At 46.5% G+C, this 18,663-nt stretch overlaps 1 protein-coding gene across 1 annotated transcript; it reads right to left on the bottom strand.

Moving 5' to 3' along the window:
- Positions 1-207: 207 nt before the first annotated feature.
- On the bottom strand, positions 208-5,872 carry LOC142924298 (uncharacterized). The gene is made up of 5 exons (XM_076066433.1): positions 5,639-5,872; positions 5,093-5,270; positions 3,409-3,584; positions 2,289-2,418; positions 208-1,486 (listed from the first exon to the last, which is right to left on the bottom strand). The coding sequence occupies exons 1-5, from the start codon at positions 5,846-5,848 to the stop codon at positions 1,332-1,334; spliced, it is 849 nt and encodes a 282-aa protein (XP_075922548.1). The 5' UTR covers positions 5,849-5,872; the 3' UTR covers positions 208-1,331.
- Between the last annotated feature and the right edge of the window lie 12,791 nt (positions 5,873-18,663).

Here is an 18,663-nt window from a genome sequence, read left to right as displayed (position 1 = left end):
GGGATTACTCAACTCAATATTTCAAGAGGCGCAATGCACTGTGGTGAATACGAGACAGTGGTCCTTCATAAATAACATCACCAAACAGTCTTTAAAGAGCAGCATGCGGCACCGGGAGACGCAGATTGCCAACCCCTGAGCTATTCTATTCCTGCGCATGAGGGCAACATGTTCAGGAGCCATAAGCCAATGTCCAAGGTCTGCTGGTCACGACGAGAGGGCTTCAGGAGAAACTTCGTGTAGGGTTACTATTCCTACTCCGTTGAAGGAGCACAGACGACTGTGGTTCACAATATCGTGCATAGTTTGGGTTGCATGGTCACAATCGCACTGTGGATTGACTTTAATTTTCTATTGCGTCGTTTCACGTTGTACGATCTGTTCTGGATGACCACAGTCAAACACTGGAGAGTTTTTAATTTTCCATTTGTGCATCAGGTATCCGCATCTGCCATGGTTTGTGCAGATGCGGTTTAGGGGGACCATGATCTTCGTGGAATATCAAGCCCAGGGATCTTCTGCGTTGGGTTTTTCACAAGGTGTGTCAGTTCTTTTGAACTTACACTGATCATGTCGACTCTCTGCAGTGGCAATGTGAAACTATTAAATTAAAAGGGATACAATTTTTTAAAAGTTGATTCTTACACGTGCAATTCAATACATGAATTGTCAGCTGAATAATAAATATTAATCGATTTAACCGATGTATCGCGCTGTTACTACTAACTAGCCCAACTCTATATTACGATCACAGCATGTACAAGGTAAAATTTTAATTAAAAATATGTCCTGAAGTAATGATGGTTTATTTAAACTGTGTGCAATATCAAGCAACTTCGGAATGATTTCTGAAGCACTGCTGCAATGTTTGGTGCACTGCGATACTAACGCGGCGATCCGAGTTGGATTCCTACCCATGGCTGACGTCAGTGGTGACTGATATCTGAACCAGTCCTGAACCTAATCCCCGCCCTCTTCACCAAGCGTGGTAAAGTTTGGTGCAACAACCCCCATGACCAAAGCAACGTGGCGAGGCCTTCATCAGGCAGTGGACTGCCAGAGGGGTGTTACACACATAATCATCAGTTTGTCTCGACAATCACTTGCCTTGAACATTGAATCCTTAAGTTACATTACCAATGGCATATTGGTGTGGCTCACTGACCCTTTGATGTGAAAGATTAAAGAACCCCAAGTGTCTGTCGCCGACTCAACAATTTTGAGGAGCGACCCGTGGCGGTCAGGCAGATCACGAGGTGAGCAGAGGGGTGAGGAGGAGGGCACTTTGGAGGGGGCTGCCAAACCTCGAGTCGCGAGCACACAGCGCCGTCTCATACAAGATGGCGCACCGATGGGCACCGCCGCTTCTGCCACCGGGCTTGGCCTTCTGCGCCAGTTTGACCAGGTTGGCCATGGGGCCGTGCCCAAGCTTGCGGCAGGAATGCACGCCGTAGTGCTGCCCCACAGCGCAGTCCACGGCCGGCAGCTGCAGAGCACACAGCCAACAACAGAGACCTGGAACCCTCTCTCTTTCGTTTGGAGGCGGCCGAGTTGCTAGCAGCCCTTTTCCACTGGCGCATCCGACCCGTGCCAGCGCGTAGCACCCCCACGGAACGGGTGGTTTTCCATTGGCTAGTTGCTGTGCCGATATAAAATCAAACTGTAATACGTTGCCCTTACAAGACCACTCAAGACGGACCAGGGGCCAAACAGGTCCAGAGGTGGTGCTAATAATAAAGTGTCCATTGCGTACGACGTGAACAGCGTTAATGTGACTGCACAAATTTATGGAAACATGGCCGAGTGGTGGTTCTCGGTTCAAGCCCAGCATCCGCCCTGGTTAATGTTGCCAGTTTATTCACCATAAACAAAGAGATCTGTTTCACAATGTATGATAATAATCCTGTGACGCTGTATTAAAAAAATAGAATTGGCCACGTGTAACCGCATCATGTTCCAAATTTGCCAAATCAGATCAAGTACTTGCAAATTACTTTATCGGGGAAAAAACCACGTAGGAAACTCAAACATCGCTCCCAAATGGCAGACATGTCCATTCACAGGCCGGTAGTGCGTGCACCACGTGCCAAATAGGAACAGCTGCCATTGGGGGGGGGGGCGGGGTCCCCTCGGGTAGACTGCCGCAGAGCAATGGAATGGTTGAGATGAGACGTTGCTGTACGGCGCTTTGAGTTGAAGAGTTTATTTCCGCGAGCGCCCTAAATCTCCAAATCCTTATCCCCATCTCTGAGCCGCCCCTGTGGCCCCTACTGGGGCCCGTGTCTCACCGCTGCGGTGTCGAGGCTGCCGCACTGGTGGATGAACTCCATGCAGCTCGTCGCGCTTTGGGCAGAAGCTTCCCGCTGTGGCTCCAGATCCACCCAGGGCAGAGATCACAACCCCAGTCTCCTCCAACAGCTACCACAGACACAACAAATCCGTCAACATCAGTTGGTTGACAACGAGGCGACCGCAAGGCAAACACCGGCTTAAAGCTAAACGATACGCATGGAGCTGCATCTCACAATGCAGTGCACAAAAACTGATTAAATATTACAGATTTAAGTTTGCAAATTAACACAAAATTCGTTCTCAATTTTAGTTTTCCAAATGCACTGTCGACGTAATGTCAAGAGACAAATAAATCATCCATTCGTAAATCTCGCATAGCCGTGCAGGCCCTGTGTCATAAAATGTGGGGGGTGGCCTTTAATCTTGTACACAATAGGAGCCAATACTTTCACATTAGCTGTGTTATGAGATTGTGCGGCGCACGAGAGTCAAGCTGAAATTGTTATTCTCAGAGATGGAATTAGGAAAATGAAGTGCAAAACCCAAGTTTAATGAGACTGTAAATTTGTGCAGTCGCTGGTGACTGGGCTCGGACGATCGACTTGATAAGACTTGAGACCTCGGTTTCAACCCAAGCGGTCAAAATCCAGATTCAAGCCCAGAATCTCATTATTGCCAACGCACCGCTTTGATCTCTGAGCCACCCGTCCACTTTGCATATATAGTGTTATTATATATTTTATCTGAATGTCACCGCTGTACACTCAATTTTAACGGTGATTTTCAATATCTACCTTTGGGATGTTTGCCAAATTCACAGATATTTTTTAAGAGTGACAAGAGAAAACCCATGCATCTTACGTGACATTTGTTGTGCTCTGCATTGGCAGTGATTACATAACGCTTAAACGTATTCGAGTAATCGACAAATGAGTTTTAAGTTCGTAATAATAAACTAATATTACCGCGCACAATTTTGGAAACAAAGTTAACATTGAGCGCCACTCGGAGGCGATAAGTACACTCAAACTTTGCACGGGCAGTGTCGTACACCTACTTGCTGTACTGCCTCTTACCAGCTGGAGGCGGGTGGGCTCACGCACGCCACGTACGCACCTGGGCGTTGCGATGGAGGATGTCCAAGAAGGAGCCGAGGCCCAGGCTGGGGAGATCGCGCGAGTCAAAGTGCTCGGCAAGCTGCTTCTCCACGCGTGACAGCGCGGATAGGCCCAGGGGCTCTGCCATCTTACTTGCGTGGCTCAGCAGACGGACCAGATGCTCGGCTACCGCCTCTGCGAAGGAGAGAAGCAATGCCATTGTAGGAGAGGACAACGATGCTGTAACTCACTCCAATAGGCTCAACAACTGCAACTCTCTCTCTGCCCTCCCACCCCCCACGTCTCATCTACGGCCTCCCGATACGTTTCATCATCACTCTCCAGATGACTCAAAAAACAAGTTTAACACGAAGGCCTTCGCGACCATGATTATCCATAATAGAGATTTTTGGGTTAGGTCACGTAAATAGTGCATATTAACGCGTATTATTGAGTGCATGTTTACATGATCTAACCCAAAAATCTAGATGGACTAAAAAAACCACTGGCAGACTTTTCACACCCGTATGCAAGACGATATCGCCCCAATATTCGAATTGTTCAACTATCCCCCGAACCAGTCCAGGATTAATTTCAAGATCACACTCAGCATTCTGAAGGTCCTCCGTGGTCTGACCCCCTATGTACAATACAAGAAACTACATTTTATTCAGATTGTGCTTTCGATATCGTGTCATGAGACGGAGTATCCACTCGGATCTCTCACGGAGCAGCGGAACCCGGCCTATTGGAGAATGGCCCGCAGAAGAGAACATCACAAAGTTACATCTGACATTGCTTCTAGTGACCTCTGGTCCACAGAGTAAAGGGAAGCACATTCCCACCCACTCTGTTGAGCCATTATTGGACTTGGTCAAATTAAGTGCATAGCCATTTATTTAGTATGTTTTGGGTTTTTTTAACAGTCATTAATGACCGAGCTGAGACCATCAACTGGCTGCACTTGACAAAAGCAAGTTTAATCACAGGTGGTTACCCAGATTCGAACCCAGGATCTCAGCGTTTCCAGCTCAACGCTAATAATCTCTCTCAGCCACCCGGGTCATTTCGACGTAAATTTGACAAACTGATGCGTCGTGATATGCCAAGCTCTTACTAATGCATTAGTAATAATCGAGACGAGATGTGAAATAAGGTGTTTAGAGAAGCTACGACAATTCAGCGTGCGTGCAATCCAGCAGACTCTTGATTATCCGTGTGCGGTTTATCTGATTTGCAGATTAACCACGCACATGAGATTTTTACTTATTAATAACTCATGGATTTTCCCTTAGGCCCAAATTAATAATCTAAGAATAGTTATACATTGTAATTCTTGGAAATGTTTGTTACAAGTCACGTGCTTATATCGAGCAAATATGTGCGCCCATGAATCCGAAATCTACGTGATCACCTCGACAGTACAGTAGTTGCATATCTTTACAACAGTGGATGGAGTTTGATTGATGGCGATTGGTGTGGCTCTGCTATCCACTTAGAGGGCCGAGTCTTCTGCTCGGGAGCAGGAAAGTTTTATCACCGACCACGTGCATCGATCGGTTGATCGTTACTTTGTGGCATAGAGATCCGCAGAAAATAGATATCTTTGGATCATCCGAGATTTTTTATCATCCACAGCCATCTTCCCCGTAATTAGCGCGGATAATCGAGAGTCTACTGTATGTGAAAATTTGTCTCCTTACTCCCCGGAAGAAGCGGCGGTCTGGTGTCGGGCGTGCTGATGTTGCCGAGAAACGCGGCCGGTTTCTCCTTGACCACGAGGTCGCGAGGAGTCTCGAGGGAGCCACAGCACAGGGCCAACTGAAACAGCTTCTGGGCCAGCGTGTCCCCTTTCACCTGCCCCAAGAAGTCCTGCACACACTGTTGGTGGAAACAACAAAGGACCCAAACCACGTGCAGCCATATCACTCTGTTGGGACAAATAGAGGGTGATACATGCATAGATGTCGGACCAATTTCAATGCCCCCCCTTACTTTTGTCTCAACGTGTGACTGAATTTTGTGAAAGCGATGGCCCTAAATATTATAGAGGAGAGTTAATTCAGTGGTAGAGCAAGTCTTTTGATACTGGTGGAAGTATCGACAGACTTGAAACGTATGGCGATTATCACTCATTAAATAATTCCGAGAACAAATGTATTTTGGAAAATTTTGACAAATCTAAGCAGATGCATGATTTTTCTTGCGCAGTAATTTTGTTGCATTAAGTCCAGACGCCATGGCCCCACCTTCTTCAGCTTATTCACAAAAATGTCCTCGGCGTTCTGGAAGACCTGTAGCACCATCTCGGCCACCGGCTGTGTCGTGAACTGTCGGCGAAGATCGGCGCTCGTCCCTGGCAAGGGGAACGACTCCAACAGGTATTTCTTGATCTTGTGTGGCCGGCCCTCCACCTCCTGCTTGATGTCACACTCGATGCGAGCCAGCCCACGGTCCATCGCCTCCCGCTCGCCTTTCCGGGCCTTGCCGATCACCTAAACAAACAACACAATGTTAGCAACTGTGGCGGCCACAGGTGCAGGGCAGTGCTGTAGTTGCGATGATGGAACACGTGATGGACGAGTGGTTCAACAGCGAATGCAAGGTGTGCTGCTAATGCACGATTGCAATCGAGAGATGGGATTGGTGGATCATCCTAGCAGCAGTGGCTTTTGGCAAGCCATCGAACAAAGACAGTCACCGCATCACTCGCTTTCAGATGGGCTTCTGCGGCCAACTGGAATGCTCTTCCTTCCGATATTAGGAAGCCATTGGAGCTATGCACTTTTAAATCTAGATTGAAAACAATTTCTTTAGAACTGCTTTTTGTGTTCAGTTTGTTGTCCTCCACACCTCCGATTAGCACAGTTGGCTACGTACAGTGCGAAAGAAGTTCAACATATATACTTGTGGTTTTACCCAATCCAGTCATTTCTGAGTACTTGTTTAGATTTGCAAATTTTGATTCTGACGCCGGCACACATGTCCTCCTCATTCATTAATAACAACACGGGATTTATTTTTTTACATTATTTATGAAGCATATAGAAATGCAGTTTTGGAAAATACACCCGCAATATTAACTAGGGCGACTCCTGGGATCGAATCGCGAACCTCTGAAACAAGCGACAAATGCACAACCACTCGGGAAAGAAGATTTCTGTAAGGAGCGGTACAGTAAAATAGGCCTCAGCCTTCAATACGATATATTAACATGATGTACTTACACGAGCAGTTACTTCAGTGCTCTTGTCGCAGCACTGCACCCACAAAACTGAAGTCGTGTTGGAAGTCTGTCTCAGACTGCATGACAAAAGGATACACCTCATTCACTTGACAGGGAGACAGGTGTGAAACTTGTGTGCCTGAGCAACTGAGGATAGCTCAGCATTGTGGCCGTGTAAGGCAAACGCAGGGGCGGGGGAATATTGGTAAAAGGCTGATGCAGTGTCACTCTCAGGTGTGAACACAGCGACACGTACGTTGTGGTTGTGTGTCAGCAATTCCAGAACGCATTTAATTCAGAAAGTAAACCCCCTCAAGGGCAACAACAATACATACTTTAGGCAATCTTGATTTGAAGCTTTCGTGACTGCAGGAATCCAGACTCTTTGGTTCTTTCGGTAAAGTCACGTAAAATCGAGGAGGAGGCCGCTTTCCTACCTTACAGTTACACGCTAATTTCTCACGTTAACATCACTAGCCCTGGCCACTTCTTTATGACCCATGGGCTACACACATTTCAAACAATTTAAAACAGTCTGCCTCAGCAGCACACCAAGGCTTTCTCACCTGATGACGGACGCTTGTGTCGCGCCCGAAACGTCGTGATTTATTTTATTTTATACCTACGTGACTTTACCGAAAGAACCAAAGAGTCTACTTGAGGCATCCAATAATAATACAATTCGCAGTCAACAAGCGACGCAATGCATACACACGTACACACACACGCTCGTACACGCAGGCACGGCACGTACGGAAATGCCCAGAGGTATGCTGGTGATACGGATGCCCAGATCGTGAATATCCGGAGCCCCGTATCGTTCCATGAGATGCTTCAGCAAGTCCGGCACCTTGAAGCGTGCCATCACTCCTTTGCCTCGGGAGCTGCGGCTCTTGGCCACGAAGGTCCTAAACTCTGCCGCAAACAACAACAACAACACGAGCGGGTTACGCAGAGCGCATGCTAGGGGAGCAACGACGACGCATTGATTCGGATGTGATCATTCATCCTGAAGATCGCGATATGCACACCGGATCGCGTGCGTAAGAATTTATGTTTTAGATTTGTATACGTTGCGTGTCATTGTTTCACATTGTCCAACACCCACCCACTCCAGTCACTAGAGCCGGCTGTGTTCACGTTTTAAAACAAGGCGTTGAATCTAGAATTTATTCACGAGCCCTCAATCGCGATAATCGATTGATTCGCGACATGGGTGGCTGGGGTGGCGCGTATCGCTTCTGTTTATGTCTGCAAGGAATCACTTGCTGAGCCTTCGTATCATTTCAAATACCAAACAAATTCATGCATCAGTAGGACTGGGGCCTTGAAAAAGGGAAAACATCCGATAAGCGACGTTTCGGGCAATGACCCTTCTTCATATTGCATAGAAAGGCCAGAGAGATTGAGTCAACAATAAGAATTGGAAACTGCACTTCACAGTGATTACCGTGTTTCAAAGGTTATTAGGTAACCATTCATATGAACCTTATGGTGGGACCCCGGGGTCCCATAAGTCCCCAGCTCTTGCATAAACATTACATTATATATAATGTAAACATTGTATTATAATGTAAACATTATATTATATATAAACATTATATTATATATAATGTAAACATATTATACTATAAACATTATATTATATATAATGTAAACATATTATAATGTAAACATAAACTGTGGTCTTTTTCACCAATGGGTTTGAAGGATGGTGGCAAGTGTTGTCTTGTTAAACTATGCCTTTAAAAATGAAAACTACTTACCTACAGTAGCTCTATTTAAATACACTATCGAAAACATAATTTACTCCCCTCTGCCAATCATCGTGTTTCTCAGTGTGGATTTGTGAACACACTTGTTAAATAATACATAAAATAGTACGCGTTTTCAATGCGCTGTTCATATTGTAAAATGTATTTATACCAATGTGACTCTACAGCAGTTGCAGAGCCGCACTTTTATATAATTCAGGTCAAAGCCAGATAAACAGTGGAGGATAAACATCGCATGAAGGCGGGGCAATTGTTGTGCAATCATTTCAGGTCAAATTTACAGGTGCGTTTTATTCATGCCACACAGGTAGAGAGTTGAGAGTGAAACCTGGCCCACTGCCATCGTGAGTCATGGATCATGAGTCACCCGGACTTGTTGTGTTTGTTTATGGTTGCTATACAAGCCATCAAATCTACACCACGAAGAGAGTTGATGAACAAGTAGGAGAGTGTGTAACTGGATTACATTCATGTGCACAGGCGTTTCAGATGTGAATATAAAATAAATAAGGTCGACTCAAACGCCACTCTTTAGGATTTGGCACACTCAACATTTTAATTGATAAATTAAGACCAACAAACAATAATCAAATGGGTCATGCATCGATGCACCAATTGTGGTTACGGACTTCTTAAGAAGAAAATGATGAATGCAGATTCGAAGCGAGTTTAAACATGAATCTACACCATTTAAATATATTTTAAACAACCCGTTGCAAACATGACAGTAATTTGAAATGTAGCACTGTACATCAGAACAATTTGAAAGACGTTAGAGATTTGAAACTGTCCAAAAAGAAAGGAGGAAAATAAATGTATTTTTACATAATACAGGTTTTTTAGGTAAGATCACGTAAATATAAAAATGTCGGTAAACCCACCACCACCCGAAACAGCCAATTAGTAAGGTTTGTCACTTAAACACAACATGCCAATTCGTTACTAGTACAGCACACCGGTTGTGTGTTAGAGAGCAAAGCCACAACATTAACAATCTGAGTACGACGTTTCGCCAGTAATTACAACCAGCGTCATCAGGAGGCAGCCAGATTTGTGGATTTTTAAATGTAGATTTATTTAAATCTAAATTTAAAAACATATAGAGAAACTGGAAGATTATTATTACAGAATTTGGTGGGACATATGTCGAAAAGAGAATGACTCCAGCTTAGCTTGCAAGAACTAAGAGACACAGTGTGGCCATGTGGCCTTAATGAGAGAGACTGACTCCAGCTTAGCTTGCAGGAACTAAGAGACACAGTGTGGCCATGTGGCCTAAATGAGAGAGACTGACTCCAGCTTAGCTTACAAGAACTAAGAGAAACAGTGTGGCCATGTGGCCTTAATGAGAGAGACTGACTCCAGCTTAGCTTGCAGGAACTAAGAGACACAGTGTGGCCATGTGGCCTAAATGAGAGAGACTGACTCCAGCTTAGCTTACAAGAACTAAGAGAAACAATGTGGCCATGTGGCCTTAATGAGAGAGACTGACTCCAGCTTAGCTTGCAAGAACTAAGAGACACAGTGTGGCCATGTGGCCTTAATGAGAGAGACTGACTCCAGCTTAGCTTGCAAGAACTAAGAGACACAGTGTGGCCATGTGGCCTTAATGAGAGAGACTGACTCCAGCTCATCTTGCAAGAACTAAGATACACAGTGTGGCCATGTGGCCTTAATGAGAGAGACTGACTCCAGCTTAGCTTGCAAGAACTAAGAGACACTGTGTGGCCATGTGGCCTTAATGAGAGAGACTGACTCAAGCTTAGCTTGCAAGAACTAAGAGACACAGTGTGGCCATGTGGCCTTAATGAGAGAGACTGACTCCAGCTTAGCTTGCAAGAACTAAGAGACACAGTGTGGCCATGTGGCTTTAATGAGAGAGAATGACTCCAGCTTAGCTTGCAAGAACTAGGAGACACAGTGTGGCCATGTGGCCTTAATGAGAGAGACTGACTCCAGCTTAGCTTGCAGGAACTAAGAGACACAGTGTGGCCATGTGGCCTAAATGAGAGAGACTGACTCCAGCTTAGCTTACAAGAACTAAGAGACACAGTGTGGCCATGTGGCCTAAATGAGAGAGACTGACTCCAACTTAGCTTGCAAGAACTAAGAGACACAGTGTGGCCATGTGGCCTTAATGAGAGAGACTGACTCCAGCTTAGCTTGCAAGAACTAAGAGACACAGTGTGGCCATGTGGCCTTAATGAGAGAGACTGACTCCAGCTCATCTTGCAAGAACTAAGAGACACAGTGTGGCCATGTGGCCTTAATGAGAGAGACTGACTCCAGCTTAGCTTGCAAGAACTAAGAGACACTGTGTGGCCATGTGGCCTTAATGAGAGAGACTGACTCAAGCTTAGCTTGCAAGAACTAAGAGACACAGTGTGGCCATGTGGCCTTAATGAGAGAGACTGACTCCAGCTTAGCTTGCAAGAACTAAGAGACACAGTGTGGCCATGTGGCTTTAATGAGAGAGACTGACTCCAGCTTAGCTTGCAAGAACTAGGAGACACAGTGTGGCCATGTGGCCTTAATGAGAGAGACTGACTCCAGCTTAGCTTGCAGGAACTAAGAGACACAGTGTGGCCATGTGGCCTAAATGAGAGAGACTGACTCCAGCTTAGCTTACAAGAACTAAGAGACACAGTGTGGCCATGTGGCCTAAATGAGAGAGACTGACTCCAGCTTAGCTTGCAAGAACTAAGAGACACAGTGTGGCCATGTGGCCTTAATGAGAGAGACTGACTCCAGCTTACCTTGCAAGAACTAAGAGACACAGTGTGGCCATGTGGCCTTAATGAGAGAGACTGACTCCAGCTCATCTTGCAAGAACTAAGAGACACAGTGTGGCCATGTGGCCTAAATGAGAGAGACTGACTCCAGCTTAGCTTGCAAGAACTAAGAGACACAGTGTGGCCATGTGGCCTTAATGAGAGAGACTGACTCCAGCTTAGCTTGCAAGAACTAAGAGACACAGTGTGGCCATGTGGCCTTAATGAGAGAGACTGACTCCAGCTCATCTTGCAAGAACTAAGAGACACAGTGTGGCCATGTGGCCTTAATGAGAGAGACTGACTCCAGCTTAGCTTGCAAGAACTAAGAGACACTGTGTGGCCATGTGGCCTTAATGAGAGAGACTGACTCAAGCTTAGCTTGCAAGAACTAAGAGACACAGTGTGGCCATGTGGCCTTAATGAGAGAGACTGACTCCAGCTTAGCTTGCAAGAACTAAGAGACACAGTGTGGCCATGTGGCTTTAATGAGAGAGACTGACTCCAGCTTAGCTTGCAAGAACTAGGAGACACAGTGTGGCCATGTGGCCTTAATGAGAGAGACTGACTCCAGCTTAGCTTGCAGGAACTAAGAGACACAGTGTGGCCATGTGGCCTAAATGAGACTGACTCCAGCTTAGCTTACAAGAACTAAGAGACACAGTGTGGCCATGTGGCCTAAATGAGAGAGACTGACTCCAGCTTAGCTTGCAAGAACTAAGAGACACAGTGTGGCCATGTGGCCTTAATGAGAGAGACTGACTCCAGCTTACCTTGCAAGAACTAAGAGACACAGTGTGGCCATGTGGCCTTAATGAGAGAGACTGACTCCAGCTTAGCTTGCAAGAACTAAGAGACACTGTGTGGCCATGTGGCCTTAATGAGAGAGACTGACTCCAGCTTAGCTTGCAAGAACTAAGAGACACAGTGTGGCCATGTGGCCTTAATGAGAGAGACTGACTCAAGCTTAGCTTGCAAGAACTTGGAGACACAGTGTGGCCATGTGGCCATAATGAGAGAGACTGACTCCAGCTTAGCTTGCAAGAACTAAGAGACACAGTGTGGCCATGTGGCCTTAATGAGAGAGACTGACTCCAGCTTAGCTTGCAAGAACTAAGAGACACAGTGTGGCCATGTGGCCTTAATGAGAGAGACCGGTAGAACAAAGTTGACGTTGGAATGAAGACAAATGGACGAGGAAGGACACGGACTGCGTTTCACGCATCGCCGAGTGCGTCTCGAAACCTTACCACGCCTACATATATTAACGGACATCGATTAAAGTGGTCCCATTAGATTTACAATTAGTCTGCATCTTTAGTACACATTTAATGCCTAGGAATATAAAACATGTTGTAAGAGAATACAGGTCGTTTAAACAAATTCAAATATTGCTTACTACAACCAAAGCTCATTTAAGAGTCGTAATTTAAAATCAAATGGCAGAGCAAAAGATTTTCATTAATTTCACTGCTTCCATTATAACATTAACGAACCTGTGGCGGGCTCATTGCTTGCATATTAAACACTCAACACGAGTCATTGTTATTGACTTCTTGCCGTTTCAGTGGCACATATCGCACAATATATACACAATTTTGCCATCTTCTTTGGTTCTTTCGGTAAAGTCACGTAGAATAAGATAAAATAATAAATTGATAAAATAAAATAACAATATTCTCACGACGTTTCGGCCACAACACAAGTGGCCTTCATCAGACAGTCTCGTCCCCTTCACCTGATGAAGGCCGCTTGTGTTGTGGCCGAAACGTCGTGAGAATATTGTTGTGTTATTTTATTTTATCAATTTATTATTTTATTCTCATTCTACGTGACTTTACCGAAAGAACCAAAGAAGATGAATCCTTGCAGTCACGAAAGCTTTAAATCGAAATTTTGCCATCGTATGTTTTGCAAAATATCGTCGCCAGAACATTTACCTTAAGTACATTATTCCTGACCAAATGTTAACGATTAACAAAAGCGCAATAATTAAGGTTGCGCATAAAAACCTCACACGAGGCGAAAAATCCCTCAAGGGCCCATAAACTACAATCGCGTTTAAACACATAAACTGTACGTATATATCAATGCACACATTGTGTAGCAGCAGCATGATTATTATTAAACTCACCTTTAATAACGAGGCACATAAACACGAGTAAAAGTGTCAATATTAATGTGCCACTGTACACGACGTGACGTCGCTGAGGCCCCGCCCCCGGTGAACGGTGACGCAACGCGTACAGTGCCCGCGTCACGGATTGGCGCCTCGCGTGCACAGAGCGAGGCAGCAGCAGCAGAGCCAGAGGGGGGGCGGCGTTGCCTAGGCGACGTCGGCACCCTCACGATCGACTCCACGGACAAGCTGTGTGTCACGTGGTGACGCCCACACCACCAACACCACCCGCCCCTTACTGGACGTCTGTGAACAAGAGCTTCATAGCGCTTCGGATTTCTCCAGGGTCGATACAGCGTGCGCGGCACCTGTACGCGGCGAGTCCTCGTTTAACGCGGTAGATGCGTTCCTGAAAAGTGCCGCGTTAAGCGGAAACTATTTTCCTCCCGTAAATAATAATGTCCTCGCACGGTAAGATGGGGGTCCAAATAACTTGAGGGGACGCCGCCGCCGCCGCGTTACCGTCTCATCTCGCTCAACCGCGCAGCTCAAGAAAGTAGTCCGCTCAGAAAGCGCGTTGTGACGGAGAAAACTCATTGTAGTGAAAACGCGTTATCGTGTGAACACGCGGGACAGACCCAGGTGTTGTGGGTTAACTCCCCGAGATAAACTTTCTTTCAAATTTGCGTTTCATACGCCCGGCGCTCCGCCAATAATTGTTGTGAGCGTCGCTCCTCTGCCCTCTGTTGTTCGTGGAGGGAGACTGCACCCCAGTGCCCAGTATCATCCTCCGCGAGCCTCTTCAAAATGCTGATCTTGACACCGCTGGAAGCAGTCATCGGCCTTGACCTCACCTCACAACAGTGCAATTTTAACAGCTCAACATCAAAACACAATGATGGGTCGCTTGCACCAATCGCACAACATCCCAGCATTGACTCTCAGCTGTTAAATTTTGATTTAAAGCTTTAGTGACTGCAGAGATTCATATTCTTGGTTCTTTCAAATTTTCTTGTTGTGGTTTTCACACCTGATGATGATTGCTTGTGTTGCAATCAAAAGGTCGCGAGAATTTTATTGTTTTATATTTGTATTATTTTATTGTTTCCCTTCGACGTGATTTTCCCGAAAGAACCAAGAATATGAATCTTAGCTGTTTCTTGTGTAGAGGGGGTCACGTGTGTCACCATAATTGCCCTAATCCTACAACTCGTGCTGCGTAATATTTTCCTTTCCATATTATCTGTGACACACATAATGAGGACAACCGGTAATCCAAATGAAACCAGAGGTGGGAAACCTGTTCTTTATATAATTAATTTCAGGCAATGTGAACACGACTTTTAGAAACACCGATGCAGCTATACACGTGCCACATTGTCCAGAAATTCAGTTGATACTAATAGGGTTTATTTGCCAGTATTGTACATTATTTAAGTTACATTTGTTTGGGCGGCAGGGCGGTGCAGTGGTCACGCCCGTGCATGACATCTTCTGAAGGACTGCCTGGCTTCGCTTTCCTCATTCTAGTCCCTTTCTCTGTATGGGTTTACTCCCATAGCAAAACAACAACAACATACAATGTAACTGGTACTAGCCAAACATCCAAATTACTCCTGCGAAAAGTTGGCAGGCCCCTCCTGAAAAAGAGTCTTGAGACTCAGTGAGGCTTTCCCAGGGAAACAAGCCTACTAACAACATTGTTTCACTGCATGTGAAAAATAAAGATTTTCAGGATTAAATCTCAGTGGCTGTTTACATTGAAACATCAAGTTACATTCAAGTGATAATTGTAACTGGCACACAGAATTCCTTCACTTTGGCGCGAGGAACTACAGACGAGGGAAGGCGGCAGTCAAATGGTGAGCAGCTGGCAACAAATCCCCCCCCACCACTCCTGCCCATGCTCTGTGGTCCTCTTTATATAAAGATGTTATCGGACAATTAATGAGAGTTTGTACTCTTTGGTTGTTTAGGTAAAGTCGCGTAGGTAGAACAAATAATAATGGATCACGACGTTTCGATCGCCACACAAGCAATCGATGATTATTTTTTATTAGTTTTTTCTACTTACGTGACTTTACCGAAAGAACCAAAGAGTAAGGATTCCTGCAGTCACGACAGCTTCAAATCAAGATTAATAAGTGTTTACATGTGGGAGGAAATCGGAGCATCTGGAGAAATCCAAGCAAATGAGGGGCCAACGCTCTATCACAAATCTACAGATTGAACAGGCGGAGTCCACATTATTCGACACCGCCTTCTCTACCTCCTTGACGACCAAGGGGTGGGAGTTGTCGCAACATTGTTGTGATCCACCAACCCTCACCTCCACGTAGTCGTGGATTACAGGCATACATAGCCACCACAACCATCCGGCTAAAGTAGCTGTAATGCACATCTAAAATTCTACAAAAGTTGATGGGGTAAAGGTCGGTCAATTGGTTTGATTTCTATGCGCATTAACCAGTCTCTAACGTATGCACATTTAGATTCGCATTCGGCCGCCAATGGAACAGGTGGTGTCCAAAAGCAAAGTGGATGTACTGATTGTATCTTCATTGCGGGACTCATCCAGCAGTGGATTGACATGGGCTTCAGGTATCCACGTGTGGACGGGCAATGAGCACTGGGGCCACCTGGCGGTAAATGTTTGCCGGTGCACATTGGGACCGGCTCACACGTCACTGGCCCCAGGCAGCCCCCAGCCACTGGCGTGCAACACTGCGAAGGGAATCTCCCACCAATGAGAACCACGCACAACCCAGGGTGCAGTCCTATAACTTGGACTTGCAAACACAACAAAACCCATAGCCGCCAACCCACACGGTTTACCCGTATTCTGTTGGGGGAAAGTGAGTTGTCAGGTCCATACGGCAGACGGCCGTTTCAATACGGGCAACATTTTTGTTAAGTTTATTTGTGTGTTTCTCCCTTGTCATGGGACTTATAAGGGGCACGGGGTGACCAACAAGGTCTGAATTGTTCTGTAATAAGGTAGGCACTGATGAGGGGTTGACAGCGATGCAAACCCCACACAATACAAAACGCCAAGCGGCCAGCAACAATAAAAATAATAATACATAACTGTCCAATGAGTAATTAGATAATTAAGATCAAAGAAACGCGTTCCTTAAATTGATCAAGTTTATTGTTGCAAGAGTTTGGGAAAACAGGAAGACCGGGTGTGGATTCCAGAGTGGAGCAGTGCAAACTGATAAAGCTGAAAAGAAGAGTGAGGTGACCTGCATAGTGGTGAGCGGGTGGGTGAGTAAATGGGTGAGTGTTTGAGTAAAAGAGTTGAGGAGTGTGTGATAGGGTGATTGAGTCAGTGATCAGATGCGTGAGTGACTGGATGAGTGGGTGACTGGATGAGTGGGTGACTGGATGAGTGGGTGACTGGATGAGTGGGTGAGAGGATGCGTAGGTGATAGGATGATTGTGTGGTTGACTGGATGAGTGGGTGACTGAATGAGTGGGTGAGTGGATGAGTGCGTGATTGAATGGGTGACTGGATGAGTGGGTGACTGGATGAGTGGGTGACTGGATGAATGGGTGACTGGATGAGTGGGTGACTGGATGAATGGGTGACTGAATGAGTGGGTGATTGGATGAGTGAGTGATAGGATGATTTACTGAGTGACTAGCTGAGTGTGTGATTGAATTAGTGACGAGATGAGTGTGTGATAGGGTGATTGAGTGAGTGGGTGACTGGATGATAGGGTGATTGCGTGGGCGACTGGATGCGTGGGTGACTGGATGAGTGTGTGATAGGGTGATTGAGTTAGTGACTGGATGAGTGGGTGACCGAGTTGTTTAGTTGAGTGCGTTCTTGTGAACTGCAGTGAGGCGCGGTGGTTGAACGCGGAGTGGATGAGACGAAGCGGTCAAAGTGTCTGGTAGACCGAGTCCCTCAAGGTGGGTGGAGGGGGGAATCAACGAGGGGAAGTTCACTGCAACATTCACCACGGTGGTGCTAGTAGTCGCAGCGAAAAAAAGTGATACAGGGCTGACTGAATGAAGGTTGAGGCCAGGATGCAAGGTGGTGTAGAGGAGGCGAAGAGGAGGGTAGAGGAGGTGAGGTGGTGAGGAGGCGTAGAGGAGGGTGCCCCGCTCTTGGCGTTGATCTTGGTGAACACGTGTCCGCGCCCCGTCTCGTAGCTCTGCCCGGTGCTGATGCAGCCTCCACCGGCCGCAGCGCCCAGCGGCCTCGCCGAGTCCGTGCCCAGCTCCGCTCTGAGCAAGCTCTCCATTGCGCGCCGTCTGCTCGCAGCAACAAACACAACGTTAAACTTCCCCCCCCCCCCCGTCCCGAGTGGCCTCTAACACAGGGGTCCTCAACCCCCGGGTTGCAAGAGCACTTGCTTCAAGTACATATAAACCCACTTTTTTGTGTAGATATGTAGATGACACTTTGGTTGTCTGGCGACATGGTAAGGATACACTTAATGAATGAATGTCTAAATCATCTCAATTCACAAAAACCGGCCATCCAGTTCACCATGGAAATGGAGGTGAATAACACACTCCCTTTCCTGGATATTTTGCTCGGACGAGGCCTAAATGGTAATGTAACACACACAGCGTTTACCGAAAGGGAACACATACTGATGCCTATCTGAATGCAGATTGGCATCATCACCCCGCACAGAAATCCTTTCTCAACAAGATGCTCATACATCTGGCTAAAACAGTGTCAGATGGTCAAAGTCTGAGGAGAGAGATTAAACATGTCAAAGAAACGTTACGATTGAATGTCTACAAAAATGCTCAAATTAACAGAGCAGTGAATGCTAAACCAAGATCAAACAGCAATACTGCTGAATCAGGTTATTAAACAATTAAAATACCATATATGGTGGGAGAAACTGACAAATTAGCTAGTAGTCGCAGCTAAAAAAAAAGTGATACATTAATGACAGGGCTGAATGAATGAAGGTTGAGGCAAGGATGCAGGGTGGTGTAGAGGAGGCGAAGAGGAGGGTAGAGGAGGTGAGGTGGTGAGGTGTTGAGGTGGCGTGGTGAGGAGGTGAGGTGGTGAGGAGGTTAGGAGGTGAGGTGGCGTGGTGAGGAGGTGAGGTGGCGTGGTGAGGTGGCGTGGTGAGGAGGCGTAGGGGAGGCGAGGAGAAGGGTAGAGGAGGTGAGGTGGTGAGGAGGCGTAGAGGAGGCGTAGAGGAGGGTGCCCCGCTCTTGGCGTTGATCTTGGTGAGGACGTGTCCGCGCCCCGTCTCGTAGCTCTGCCCGGTGCTGATGCAGCCTCCACCGGCCGAAGCGCCCAGCGTCCTCGCCGAGTCCGTGCCCAGATCCGCTCTGAGCAAGCTCTCCATTGCGCGCTATCTGCTCGCAGCAACAGACACAACGATAAACTCCCCCCCCCCCCCCC

This window comes from Petromyzon marinus, chromosome 11 (genome assembly GCF_048934315.1).
Source record: "Petromyzon marinus isolate PM22_M1 ecotype Great Lakes invasive population chromosome 11, UKy_Petmar_22M1.pri1.0, whole genome shotgun sequence".
Lineage (NCBI taxonomy): Eukaryota > Metazoa > Chordata > Hyperoartia > Petromyzontiformes > Petromyzontidae > Petromyzon > Petromyzon marinus.
Note: the sequence above shows the minus strand (reverse complement) of the source record. Positions and strands in the feature narration are given on the sequence as shown.

Bases quoted from the DNA above. Each gene is read 5' to 3' on its own strand.
- LOC142924298 (XM_076066433.1), bottom strand. From the start codon at position 5,848: ATGGACCGTGGGCTGGCTCGCATCGAGTGTGACATCAAGCAGGAGGTG. The intron at 2,419-3,408 runs GTGCGTACGTGG...TGTCTGTGGTAG, and splicing joins TCCTCCATCGCAACGCCCAG to CTGTTGGAGGAGACTGGGGT. The intron at 1,487-2,288 runs GTGAGACACGGG...TGTGCTCTGCAG, and splicing joins GCAGCCTCGACACCGCAGCG to CTGCCGGCCGTGGACTGCGC.